This window comes from Ptiloglossa arizonensis, chromosome 9 (genome assembly GCF_051014685.1).
Source record: "Ptiloglossa arizonensis isolate GNS036 chromosome 9, iyPtiAriz1_principal, whole genome shotgun sequence".
Taxonomy (NCBI): Eukaryota; Metazoa; Arthropoda; class Insecta; order Hymenoptera; family Colletidae; genus Ptiloglossa; species Ptiloglossa arizonensis.
This window is the reverse complement of record NC_135056.1, coordinates 17,167,694-17,182,258: the sequence shown is the minus strand read 5'-3', so window position 1 is coordinate 17,182,258 and position 14,565 is coordinate 17,167,694. Positions and strand designations below refer to the sequence as shown.

Sequence of the window (14,565 nt, the reverse complement as noted above, 5' to 3'; positions counted from 1 at the left end):
TTACCGGGAATTTGAAATCCGACAGCCACGTCGAGTCGCATAATTGCACCGGTAGCGAAGGAACGACATCGACAAACGACTTCTACCTGGTTCGCACACCTGCAATTTACCAACTACGATTACATTTTGCAAGATGGTAAAGATACGATTCGTGTCGTTAAAAGAAGCTCACGTCACCGGACCAAGACAACGATTTTCTACGCGCGTGGAACGAGACAACCGAGCGAAAATGTTCCGATAGACGAGATACGAGTGCAACACACCCGTTCGATATTTTATGTACATTTCATTACAGCGTAAACCATCGAGATCCTGCGTTATTATCGCCCCTCTGCCTTCTTCTTTTTGCTCTGTTTTTTTTTCTTTTTTTTTTTTTCTTCCCTTTATCGAACGTTACGCGTCCGCGTTACCTCGACCGGAAGTAATTTTTCGGAACGTCGAGTATGAAATTTGCAAGGACGTACGCTTTAGCGAGCGTGACTCGTTTACGACGAGACGCGTTTCGTTGCGACTGGCTCGAATTGGAGTTCTTCCGTTTCCCTCGTCCATATTGCGGTTAGTCTTCTCCGTTTGGATTTTCGAAAAAGAAGTTTTCTTATCACTCGAGCGACTCTCGTTACGAATTCGCGGTATTTTCTTACGCGTTCCTTCGGAAAATAAAATTTCGAACAGGTGTTGGAACGAGCACGTAAACCGGCAATCGTAAAATGTATATTCCGATGGCTGTACGGCCTAAAAATTGTGCAAACTATAGCGATTGCTGTTACCGTCGAAAGTATGTTCTATCTATGTTTCTCGCGACACTTTTCAACCAATCGTGTGCCTAATTTCGTTTAGAAAATTCTCCGCTGGGAGAAACGTGTACATCCGAATTTCGTTCTAGTGTACATCCGAGTTTCGTGACTCGAGACGATGAAAATTGATCGAAATTGTCTCGAGTCACGAAACTCGGTTGTAGAAACACGTACATTCGAGTTTGGTCCTTGTGTACGTCCGAATTTCGTGACTCGAGACAATTTCGACGAATTTTTATCGTCTCGAAACGAAAAGGAGCGCATTTTTGTTTACCCAATCGTGTGCCTAATTTTGTTTAAAGAATCCTCCGCTGGAAGAAACAGGTACATCCGAGTTTTGCTCTCGCGTGCATCCGAGTTCTGTGACTCGAGACAATTTCGATGAATTTTCATGGTCTGAAAACGAAAAGGAGCGCATCTTTTTTTACCCAATCGTGTGCCTAATTTCGTTTAAAAAATTCTCCACTGAGAGAAACATGTACATTCGAGTTTTGTTCTTACGTACATCCGAGTTTCGTAACTCGAGACAATTTCGATGAATTTTCATCGTCTCGAAACGAAAAGGAGCGCATCTTTGTTTACCCAATCCTGTGCTTAACTTCGTTTGAAAAATCCTCCACTGAGAGAAACATGTACATCCGAGTTTTGCTCTCGCATAGATCCGAGTTCTGTGACTCGAGACAATTTCGATGAATTTTCATCGTCTCGAAACGAAAAGGAGCGCATCTTTGTTTACCCAATCCTGTGCTTAACTTCGTTTGAAAAATCCTCCACTGAGAGAAACATGTACATCCGAGTTTTGCTCTCGCATAGATCCGAGTTCCGTGACTCGAGACAATTTCGATGAATTTTCATCGTCTCGAAACGAAAAGGAGCGCTTCGTTTACCCAATCGTGTGCTTAATTTCGTTTAAAAAATCCTCCAACATGTACATCCGAGTTTTGCTCTCGCGTACATCCGAGTTCCGCGACTCGAGACAATTTCGATGAATTTTCATCGTCACGAAACGCAAAGGAACACATTTTCTTTCACCCAATCGTGTGCCCAATTTCGTTTAAAAAATCCTCCACTGAGAGAAACGTGTAGATTCGAGTTTGGTACCTCGCGTAGATCCGAGTTCCGCGACTCGAGACAATTTCGATGAATTTTCATCGTCTCTCGACCGAAAGGAGCGCATCTTTTCCCCGGCCGGTACGCAAACACAGATTAAGAGGAATACGCCGACCGGTTACCATTATAACGCGATATTGTCCGCGACCTTCGAGCGGATCGTGACGCCACGAACGAAGAAAAGCAAGGGATAGTCAGTCGCTGTATCGGGTGGCTCCCAGACACCGTGCTCGATTATCTTTCGGCTTTTTAGCCTCGATCTCGGGTTATCTCGGGGGCAAGACCGCGCGTACCGTACGATCGACTCGCGTGAGACGAGACCACGACGCTACGAAAAATCGAGACGATCTGTCCGCTTCCATTTCGCGCGAGCACCGCTCGCTATTCACCACCAATTTAAACGAGCTGACAATTTTCGACGATTAATTTCACGCTATTCGTACGATAGGTGGCCCGCTCGCCTTTCGAACCCGGAATGGGACACTTCGTTCTTGGTTACACGAGGTGTATTTAGTCGATGGAAGAAAGTCGAAACGAAGTGGAGAGAAATTCGACGTGTATCGACACCGAAGGGGGGATTATTCGATCTCGAACGGTGTCGATAAATTCGAGACGTGTCCGCGGTTAACGATTTAATCGGGAAACCCCCCCGTTACGTCTACCGAGAATCGAACCGCGCGTTGACGAATTTCAACGGACTCCCCTACTTCCGTTCAAACTATCCTTACTTAAATTCTTCTTTCTTTCTTTCTTTTTCGTTCTACCTTCGAGCGGAAGCTTTCGAGAGTTTTCCATCCGGTCCCGAGCGAAAACTCGAAATAATAACGGAGATGGGAATTTTTTTTCGAGCAACTTCTTTCCAGTAATTTAATTACGACGCCTTTCCCACGAAACGGTCGCGAGCTTTCCATAGATTTTCCACTCTTGTCGCAATAGTCGCTCCAAACACACATTTTTGTTCTTCTCGGGGATAATACCGATTCGTCGAAGAAAACGGTGCGAGTCGAGTTGGAATTCATCCTAGGTGCGATTTAAAAATCGATTCTTCAACGAACTACCACCGAGTTGAAGTTCTCGAGAGTCCATCTATTCCACAGTGGAAAACAATAGCGGGACGAATTTTTCGAAAGACGCGCGCGTTTCCGGGTAATAATTTAATCGTTACGCTTTTTCCGCGAATAAGTCGCGGACTTGTTTTCTCGAGTTGAAAGCGGCACCGTTTAAAAAAAATATTCTCACCCCTTTCCCGCTCACCGAGCGTTCAGTGTCGGTTGTCCATTGTTTTCGTTAAATTCTTCGGTTCTCATCGACGAGACATTTACGAAAGCGACATTTTAATTTGTCACGAATACGCGAGAGATCTTCTCCACCGATTGAAAAACCAGGATCCACGGACGCATTCGTGGCGGCTTCTTATGTCATTGGAGAAACATCGTTGCATAAACGAACTGACTGCTGCAAAGCTAACATCAAAATGCAAATCAACCGCACGGTATTACGAAAGTACCCAAAGTGCCGATTGCGTTTACCTTTATCGCGCAATTTATCGGCCGTAATACCGATCGGGAGTCGCGAGATCTAACCGCGTCGTGGACCGATCGTACGTTGTCTTTATTGAGCAGTAATTTCTGTGTTTTATTCCCAGATATTTTTTCTTTGTAATCGGCGATTATACGCGCCTCTCGGTTACCTGCCTCGATTAATTCAACGACTTTAACCGCGATCGTTCGCGCGGTTTTATCCTTGGCGACCTTTCTCTCGGGCCCGCGTTCGATCGGTCCCATCGCTCGTCACTCCGATTTCACGACGAGCTGCGAATCTTCCCGACGAAAGAAATTCACCATTTCGTCTAATTTCCATTCTTTTTAGCCTGGAAAATCGAAAGCAAATTTAATCATCTAACGAACTCGAGCGAAGAGAATACAGAATAGTTGCAGTTGCAGTTGCAGTTTGACCTGCTTCGTTGATCATTTTGAGAATAAAATTTCATTTTTCTTCAATTTTTTTTTCTTGGTAATTGTTCTCGAGAAACGGTGATTTTTTACCATTAATTTCAATTTCTTCGAGTGTTATAATTGCAGTGACTTTGTTGATAATTTTAATAATAAAATTTTATTTTTCTTCAATTTTCTTGTTTGATATCTGTTCTCAAGAATCAGCAATTTTTTACCACTAAGTTGAATTTTTTCCAAGTGTTATAATTGCAGTGTGACTTCGTAGATAATTTTCATACTAAAATTGTATTTTTCTTCAACTTTCTAGTTTGACAGTTGTTCTCTCGAAATGACGATTATTTCTCCTAATTTCAATTTCTCTAAATGTTATAATTGCAGTGTGACTTCGTTGATAATTTTAACACTAAAATTTTATTTTTCTTCAATTTTCTTGCTCGATATTTGTTCTCAAGAATCAGCAATTTTTTATCACTAATTTCAATTTCTCCAAATATTACAATTGCAATGTGACTTCGTAGATAATTTTAATACTAAAATTTTATTTTTCTTCAATTTTCTAGTTGGACGATCGTCCTCGAGAAACGGCGATTTATTTCCCGTAATTTCTCCAAGTGTCGTAATTGCAGTTCGACTTGCTTCGTTGACAATTTTAATATCCATGAAATGTGATTTCCTTTCGTTCGATTCGCGATGGGGAAAAAAGTTTTCACGGACACCATCGCCACGGATGGTCGAAGTTCGTCGAATCCTTGCAGCTTCCACGACCACCCAAAGACAGACCTTTGAATATTCGATTTCCTATCGAGTGGATAATTCGAAACTGCTTCTGACACGGTGTACAGGAAGTCGAAGGAAATTCAACAATGACGAAGTTCCTCGACGCTGTCGTGGCTCTTGATTTCAAAGGAAGCGATAACGACGAAGGACAAAGATAGCAACCGCGAAAGAAAGAGAACGCGACGAACGAACGATTCGAACGATGAATACCGTTTCCTACGAGTTATTCGAATAAAAAACCGACCGTCCCTGTTCTCGTGGTGTCAAAATTGCGATCGATGGGTTTTCCAAGACGGAAAAAAACGTAGGTGGGGGACTTGAGGAAGAAGAAGGAAATTATACAGGACACGGGGGTGGTACCATCGAGCAGAGGGCGTTCCCTTTTTTGCGAGGAGCTTCGTTTTCGAGAAAATCGTCTACCCTCGATTCGACAACCGCTCGAAATGATCTTTCAATTGCTTTCGCAAAGAAATTTCCTTCGAATTTCGTGGCATATTTTCGAAAACATGACTTTTTCTATGAGATGCACAGTGTAATTAATTGCACGAGTTTCTCTTTTTCCTCGATCGTCGATTTTCTCGAGACACGTACAAAAAACACTTTAATATACTTGAATCTTTCAATTGTTAACCCTTTGAGATCCTATGTTCGGAGTTCTGTATTCAACAATTTGTTGTCTTCGGGAAAATAGTGTCGAACCGACGAAGAGAACTGGTTTGTCACTGATTCGAACTTTTACAAATACGAATTCTTCATTTTATGGAAACGATCCGCGTTCACTTGACGAAAATAATAAACTATGGTGAAAACACTTAGCGAAACTGAGTGTTTCGGAAATAGATGATCGAACTTAGATCTACATTTTAGAATTTTCTCTCAGATATAAATATTGGAAGAGTTTCGTTCACGGTAACAATATTTTCGATAATACCACAAAATGGAATTATTACTATTAAAGTTTCATTTTCTGTTTCGAACGAATGTTCATATCCGAAGAAGAAAAAGTTTCCTCATTTTTTACATTTTTTTCATCCACGGTAGCAAAGTTTGGCCACTTATTGCGAAGCATTCTGTATACAGGGTGTCCTAAGAGGTGAATCGGTAATTTCGTGAGAATATACGATGGGTCATTGAGAATCGAGAAGGTCACGTGCACCGTGAGTCTCGGTTGATTCATTTTTGAGATAATCGTTGTTTACTTTGCTCGAGTATCGCAAAATGCGAGCCAAGGGCGAGCAACAGCTCGTCGCGACGACATCAGAAACGAAATTATCAGAACAGAGTGGCAACGATTGAAACTTGGAATTGATTTAAAGGGTCGTCACTTTGCCTTCTTGGCTCCGTACGAGTAAAAAAAAAATGCAAGAAATTCACGAGAATGCAACAACCGTCGTTCAGTTTCAATCAGGTATATTTAGGATACGATCTATTTTTTCCGAAATAAATAAAAATGGACCAAAAGTGTACATCCGGAACGACCAATGAAACATTTACGAGAGGTCATTTGGATCACCGAATTCTTTCGCGCGTAAAAAAATAAAAAAAAAAAAAGAACCATTACCTTACTCTAATTACCTGCAGTAATAGATAGAATCTATTTTTCGAAATAAATAAAAACACGAATGGACGCAAACCCATGGAACTCTTTATTCGGAATAACCTACCGAACATTTACCGGAGAGACTCGTCATTTTGACTTTCGGTACGTGAAACATAAAAAAAAAACTATCGCTCTGTTCCAATTACCTACGCGTAGAATCAATTTTTTTGTTTTGTTTTGTTTTTAATAAACCAAAAACGAATGGACAAACATTTTTTTTTTACTGTGAAACAATCTACAAAAGTAGTCTTCTACAAGAAGTAGAAGTATTCCTTCCGGGGACACTGTACTTCCGAAACGTGGCGCGCGGTCAGTGTGTCTCCGAAAAATTGTTTAAAAAAGCGAAGAAGAAAAGAAAAAAAGAAGAAAAAAAAAAAGAAAACAATACCCACCGCGAAGTAATTACGAATTACCGCGAACGAGATCGCGAAATTCCGGGATCCGTTTTTGCGAATTAGCAGCCACCGCGTTTACGTATCTACGTTATCGCGAACCTCGGTCCCGTACCTAAAATATGGAGATTGTTCAGCGGGGAAACGGATAGGGTGCGAGAGCGGCAAGTGGCTGAATTGCACGCGGATCCGTTCCAACGAAATATCAAACTGACGCGGACCGCAAAGGGTTCGCGGATCTCGCAATAGGGCACGGGCCGCGTCTGTTCGGCTTGGTCGTGCTTTGTCTTCCATCGTTTCTGTTATTTCGCTATCGGCTCGAAGCGTGCGTCGGTGTGCTAACGACGCTATTACGATGAACGCGTCCGTGGCACACGAGACCGCACCTGCGACTGTGGATCAGGTGGGGGCGTGTATTTTGAAAATTCGACCGGTGAGACCGTGAAAGTTTCATCGGTTGGGAAGATGTGTTGTTCCCTTTCGGTGGCACCGCGTATTCGGGACCTGCTCGTATTCTTGACCCGTTGTCGTCTACGGACTTTGACGAGCCTGACTCGTGACAACGATTCGTGTCGCGTTCGTGACACGGTATTCATGAAATGTCGGACCGGTGGAATCGAGAACGGATCAAACGCGAACATCACGAGTCTGACGCGAACGCGTGACGCGGGGCTGGATAATTCTCCTGGAATCGAACGCGGAACGAACGCGGTGACGAGTCTCACTCGTGGAATCGAACACTGATCGTACGTGTGAACGTAATGAGTTTGACGAGTGAGTCAAACGTGAACGTCGTGAGTCGAGCTCGTGAAATCGAACATGGAGCAAACGTGTGAACATAAGGAGTTTGAATCGTGAATCGAACGTGAACATTGCGAGCCTCACTCGTGGAATCGAACGTGGAGCAAACGTGTGAACATCAGGAGTCTCACTCGTTGAATCGAACATGGATCAAACATGTGAACTTAACGAGTTTGACGAGTGAGTCAAACGTGAACATCGCGAGTCTCAATCGTGAAATCGAACACTGATCAAACGTGTGAACATCACGAGTCTCACTTGTTGAATCGAACACGTATCAAACATGTGAACATTACGAGTCTCACTCATAGAATCAAAAACGAATCAAACATGTGAACATCACGAGTCTCACTCGTGGAACAAAGATCGGGTTATGCACCCTAAAAAGTAATATATTCTTTCGCATTTCGACTCTTATTTCAATCGTTCTCTCGCATCATTCCGGCCCATTTATCACGCGTCCAATTGGGCCTGAATTTCGTCGAGCCGGATGTACGGCAACGCGTTGAGTAAATCCCCTCGTATTCTTAACCCCTTGTCCTAGACTTTGACGAGGCTGACTCGTGATAACAATTCGTGTCATGTTCGTGACACGATATTCATGGAATGTCAGACTCGTGGAATCGGACGAGGGCCAAACGCGAACATCACGAGTCTGACTCCTGAAACAAATATCGGGCTGTATATACTAAAAAATAGTGTAGTATTTCGCATTTTTGCATATCCCGCGACCGTTTTCACCCAACACTTTCCTACTCGGCCCACGGGGTTTTCTACCGCGATTGGGCCTGAATTTCATCGAACCAAAGGTACCATAATGAACTTACGCAAGCCTCATATTCTCAAGTAAAACCTCTAGTATTCTCAAATAAACTGCCTACTACTCCAAAGTAGTAAACCCCCTAGTATTTTGAAATAAACACCCTACCATTCCCAAGTAAATCTTCTAGTATTCTCAAATAAACATCTTATCATTCCCAAGTAAACCCCCTAGTATTCTCAAATAAACATCCTATCATTCTTAAGTAAACCCCCTAGTATTCTCAAATAAACATCCTATCATTCCCAAGTAAACCCCCTAGTATTCTCAAATAAACTCCTTACTACTTCCAAGTAGTAAACCTCCTAGTATTCTCAAAGAAACACCTTATCATTCCCAAGTAAACCCCCTAGTATTCTCAAATAAACTCCCTATCATTCCCAAGTAAACCCCCTAGTATTCTCAAATAAACTTCTTACTACTCCCAAGTAGTAAACCCCCTAGTATTTTCAAATAAACACTCTACCATTCCCAAGTAAACCCCCTAGTATTCTCAAATAAACACCCTATCATTCCCAAGTAAATCCCCTACTATTCTCAAATAAACCCCCTACCATTCCCAAGTAGTAAACCCCCTACTATTCTCAAATAAACCCCCTACAATTCCCAAGTAGTAAACCCCCCAAGTATTCCCCTTCAATTAATTTTTTAAATACACCTTCAAATAAATTTCCACCCATCACGAAAACCACACGTCTCGCGACAGTACGATCTCACCCAACCGATCGCGAACGCAAAGTGGTTGTCTTGAAAAAAAAAGAAGAAAAAAAAAAAAGAAAGAAATAAAGAAACGCGCGTACGAAACTAACGCGTAGACGCGTGCTTATCGGATGAGCCGATGATTCCCAGGCGAACGTAAATAGGAAAAACTCACCTGTCCGAGGGTGGAAGCGGTCGAGCCAGGTTGCTGGGGTTGATGCGCTGTCGCCGATATCGGCGTGAGGGGCGTGTGCGGCGTGTGTGGCGTGTGCGGCGTGTGCGGTGTCAGCGGCGTGTGGTACTGCTGACTGCTGTCACCGCCGGTGCTCCTCATCTCGAGATCCGGACTTGTCTCGTATCCGTCATCCCGTGCTTCCTGCTTCACCATCACCCCTGCGCAGAAAAAGGCAACCGTTACGGTGTCCTTTCGATATTCTCCAGGACTTTATCAAACGTGTTCGCGAACCCTTGGAATTTTTTCGCGCGAGTCTTCTCGCTGGCTCTCTCTGTCGTATCGAGTTCACCTCGTGGTTACGTTATTCGGGGTATTCGAACGCGAGGAGAACGATAGCGAGCACCGTGGTACGTGGAATGCTCGTAGACTCGGTTCACCCGGTTGCTACGTCGTCTACGTCGTCTACGTCGTCGTCTACGTCGTCGTCTACGTACGTTGTCCAGCTCATCCGGAAACTACGCGACTCCTCGGCCTTTCTCGCGAAAGATTGATCGCGCAACACCTCTGTTCCAACGTTCCGACTGTTCCGGTCGGCCGAGTACCACGCGACAGAGATGGATTTTTCATCTCCGTCGTCTTGTTTGCAAGATGCTTGCCACCGAGACCACCGGGCGTATTTACCCGATCCACTTCGCGCGTACTATTTCTCGTCGTAGCTTCGCGTCACGGGAGCAGAGGACGAGGAGGAGGGAATCGATTTTTTTTTTTTCTTCTTTGCAACGGTCGCGACTCCAGACTCTCCCGTTATCGAGAATTTATTATTTATTTATTTACCTTCGCGCATCTTTTAATCGGATTCGTTTGCTCGATCGTTGTTCCGACGATGCGAACTACTCGACGGTTCGCGTTTTTCTTTTCTTTTTTTTTTTTAATCTTCTTTTCCTTTTTTCTCTTCACGGGTATCTCGAGGGAGTTATCCGGGTGTGTTCGGGTATCTTGGAGGTATTCTGGAAGACGACAGTTCACCGGACACCCTTTACCTACTCGAGATACCCGGACAGACAGTCGAGACCCGATATCGAGCGATATCCGACGACGCGCTTCGATCGGGCAAAGTTGAATACACCGACCGTGCGGTAGACGCGCGTTGCGCAATAATTACAAGATTTCCGATTGGTACCGTGTTTCGATAATTACGAATAATTAATCGCTTCTGCGTAGACCAACTCGCCGAGATAGGGCACCGATGATAAATCAACCGGCGCGTAACGCGTGACGTTTGCTAATTTTGTACGGTTCGTTATTTTTGCTTCGCGAGTCCGTGAAGGTGGAAACGGGTTGGACGATGGCAACACGGACACGTGTATCGAAACAACGGTGACGAACGCGTCGTTATATAAAAAATCAAGATATCAACCGAGTCGTCCGCGAACAATTAACGTGTTTCACGAGCGTACACGTATGCACGCGCTCCACGGAAACGAAGAAGCTCGGATACGAAGATAATTGATCGTTGGCGAGACTCTGCGAAAATTGCACCCTTTTCGTCGAAAGCTTTCTCGGTTACGCGGGAAATCCACTAAGAGCGAAAACGAAAATACACCCAGAGTGTAATTCTTAATGGAGTAGTCTCGTCTCGTTGTTTCGCGTATTTGAACATTTTCCAAAATACACAATAGTCGGCTCACGAGACTCTCGGTAGAATGAGCGTTGTCGCGTGTCGGAGTGTCGCGCGAGACCGTTCAAATCGATCGACGTGAAATAATTAATTCTCGGCGATGAAAAAACGAGACAACGTGTACGAATAATCGCGATCGTGTCCCCCGAACGATGCTCGTGTTCGATTTTTCACCTGGTTCTATAATACTTGGATTCGGTATCGGGTATCATCGGTACCGAGATTTCGAGTACTAGCGCGGGTATTTTGAATTATAAACGGTGAGGTCGATAGTCACTAGCAGAAGTACAACGAGCGTGAAGAAGCTAGTCACGATGTTTACGCGCGCTTTCGTCTCCGTCTCGCACGGAAGGAGAACCGGGATATAAATTTGGGATAATATAGAATGGAACCGTGATTACCAGGAAAGAATGGTTAACAAACATCCTCGTTCGTCTTTCGTTTGTAAGAATATTTTCAAATTCTTGCGCAAACAGGGGTAAACCTGTTCGCGTGGCCCGAAACACGAAATCTCGTAATTGGCTCTCGAAATAAAAAGAAAAGGAAAGAAAATACACGTAGATGCACACATGTATGTATGTTTGTATGTTTGTATGTTTGTATGTATGTATGTTTGTACGTATATACAGGTATTTCTGTTTTCTTTCTCCGGTGCTTCAATTTCCGGAAATTTTTTTTTCTTTTTCTTTTTCTTTTTTTTCCCCCCACGTCACCGTGCGCCTGTAAAACGCAAACGTTCTTCTGTTCGTTAACATTACGATTCAGCGAGCGGGTACACGGAATAGAAACTCGATATTTCTCAATGCCAATCACTGGACATTTTTCACACCGAAAACCCCCTCGGTGTTTATACCGGACGTACGATCCTTCGACCCTTCGACCCCGTACCGTTCTCCTACACACGGCGATCGCGGTTCTTTACTATTTTACAAGTATTCGAGAATATTTTTAATATCGAACGCGTACCCGGGGAAACGGTGCGTTATTTTTCCACGGGCTTATCGCTCGAGGTATATTTTTACACCGTGAGTCAACTTTTTCGCAAGTGCGAGCTGCGTGTGTGTGATGTATATATATATATATATATGTATGTATATATATATATATATATCAGTCTCTCTCTCTCTCTCTCTCTCTCTCTCTCTCTCTCTCTCTCTCTCTCTCTCTCTCTCTCTCTCTCTCTCTTTCTCTTTCTCTTTCTCTTTCTCTCTCTCTCCGCTTTGAATAAAAGTGGCTGCTGTAGGAAAAATCGAGCACGGCAATCCGTACCCTTTTTCGGTCGCTCGCGATTACTTTTCTCTCGCGTTTCCCTTATACCGTTTCCATTTCCACGGTTATCGCGCGGGAAATATATTATTAACGTTCGGCCGGATTTTCTTTCGCTTTCTCCGAAGCGTCGAAACGATCCGCGTCGGTTGTCCTCGCGCGTGGCCCGCGTCGCGATTTTTTCTACTTCGACTCGCATCGATTATACGGAGGATCGAATTAATCGCGGCTCCGCGAATTTGAAGTTCTTTTACCGGAATAAACGACGCGCGAAGTGTATTATTAATATTTTCCCGGATTTTCTTTCGCTTTTTTTAACGCGTTGAAAATATCTTCGTTGTTGTCCTCGCGCGTGAATCGCGTTTTTTTTTAAATTCGACTTGCATCGATCATCCTGAGGATCGAATTAATTGCAGCTCCGCGAAATTATTAATATTTTCCAGGATTTTCTTTCGCTTTTTCCAACGCGCCGAAAATATCTTTGTTGTTGTCCTCGCGCTTGGACTACTTCGCGATTTTTTTTAATTCGATTTATATCTTCTAATATCAACTATGTGGAGGATCGAATTAATCGTTGCTCCGCGAAATTATTAACATTTTCCCGGATTTTCTTTCACTTTTTTCAACGCACCGAAAATATTTTTGTTGTTGTCCTCGCGCGTGGACTACGTCGCGATTTTTTTTAATTCGATTTATATCTTCTAATATCAACTATCCGGAGGATCGAATTAATCGTTGCTCCGCGAAATTATTAACATTTTCCCGGATTTTCTTTCACGTTTTTCAACGCGCCGAAAATATCTTTGTTGTTGTCCTCGCGCGTGGACTACGTCGCGATTTTTTTTAATTCGATTTATATCTTCTAATATCAACTATCCGGAGGATCGAATTAATCGTTGCTCCGCGAAATTATTAACATTTTCCCGGATTTTCTTTCACGTTTTTCAACGCGCCGAAAATATCTTTGTTGTTGTCCTCGCGCGTGGACTACGTCGCGATTTTTTTTAATTCGATTTATATCTTCTAATATCAACTATCCGGAGGATCGAATTAATCGTTGCTCCGCGAAATTATTAACATTTTCCCGGATTTTCTTTCACGTTTTTCAACGCGCCGAAAATATCTTTGTTGTTGTCCTCGCGCGTGGACCGCGTCACGATTTTTTCTACTTCGACTTATATTTTCTACTATCGACGATTTTCTAATAGTTGCTTCGCCAATTTGAAATTCGTTTACCAAAACAAATAATGCACGAAATGTATTATCAACGTTTTCTTGAATTTTCTTTCGTCCCCTCCCACGCGTCGAAATTATCCTCGTTCTATGTACTCGCGCGAGTGATTTGTTTTCTTTCTTTTACTTCGACTTGTATCAAGTATCGCGGGCAATAGGATCAAATTAATCATTGCTCCGCAAATTTGAAATTCCTTTACCGAACTAAACGATGCACGAAATGTATTTCGTGCATTATCAACGAAATGCATTATCAACGTTTTCTTGAATTTTCTTGATCCCCTCCCACGCGACGAAATTATCCTCGTTCTATGTACTCGCGCGAGTGATTTGTTTTCTTTCTTTTACTTCGACTTGTATCAAGTATCGCGGGCAATAGGATCAAATTAATCATTGCTCCGCAAATTTGAAATTCCTTTACCGAACTAAACAATGCACGAAATGTATTTCGTGCATTATCAACGAAATGCATTATCAACGTTTTCTTGAATTTTCTTGGTCCCCTCCCACGCGTCGAAATTATCCTCGTTCTATGTACTCGCGCGAGTGATTTGTTTTCTTTCTTTTACTTCGACTTGTATCGAGTATCGCGCGCGAGAGAATCGAATTAATCGTTGCTCCGCGAATTTGAAATTCGGTTACTGGGGCAAACGATGCGCGAAATCGTTCCACGAGCCCCGAGGAAAAATATCGGCGCGACCGATCGACCGGAAACCTCGATTCTTCTCCGATATTTTTTACGCGTACCTTAACCCCGACGATGCGCGAAATCTTCTCGTCGTTCTCGCGTTCTCGCCAACGAGCGCTTGACCGCTCGTAAATCCGCGTTCGAAACGGAACGCGCGGAAATTTTCCCGCCTTTTCCTCCATTTTGTCCAGCACACTCTAACGCGATGATTCGCGTTGGAAAATTACCGATAATACTAGCGATAGACAACTTTTCTTTCAATCTACGTGGAAAATTTCTACTTTGCAAACTGTACACAATTTTATATATATATATAAAAGAAAAAAGAAAGTATTTTCAGTTTAAACTTGATCAATTCGGTATCATTTTAGAAATTTATGCAATTGTTTCTGTGAACGGATTTGTCGAATATGTAATACTATTTAAAGGTGATAGAATAAAAATAGGTTTTGGTAACTTCATGTATGTGTATGTATAATGTCTCTCTAGAATTTTTTAAAAGATTCTTTTCTACGGTTACGTGATGTTAATTAAACAAAATAAGAGTTTGTTACCGTGACGATCTTGTATAGAACGC

General features: G+C 43.0%; 2 protein-coding genes and 1 long non-coding RNA gene across 5 annotated transcripts in view; 1 reads left to right on the top strand and 2 right to left on the bottom strand.

The window, feature by feature from the left end:
- Nucleotides 1-14,565, top strand: part of Dnmt3 (DNA methyltransferase 3) — a 151,177-nt gene that overhangs the window by 37,015 nt on the left and 99,597 nt on the right. The window lies entirely within an intron of this gene.
- Tdg (Thymine DNA glycosylase) overlaps nt 1-14,565 on the bottom strand; it is a 123,258-nt gene that overhangs the window by 39,736 nt on the left and 68,957 nt on the right. The window contains exon 3 of the mRNA XM_076320798.1: nt 9,124-9,341. Within this exon, the coding sequence (XP_076176913.1) occupies nt 9,124-9,341 (218 nt within the window). The remainder of the gene's footprint in view (nt 1-9,123; nt 9,342-14,565) is intronic.
- On the bottom strand, nt 2,040-3,953 carry LOC143151315 (uncharacterized). Its single transcript, XR_012993286.1, has 2 exons — nt 3,434-3,953; nt 2,040-3,367 (listed from the first exon to the last, which is right to left on the bottom strand). It is a non-coding gene; the product is annotated as an uncharacterized LOC143151315 (long non-coding RNA).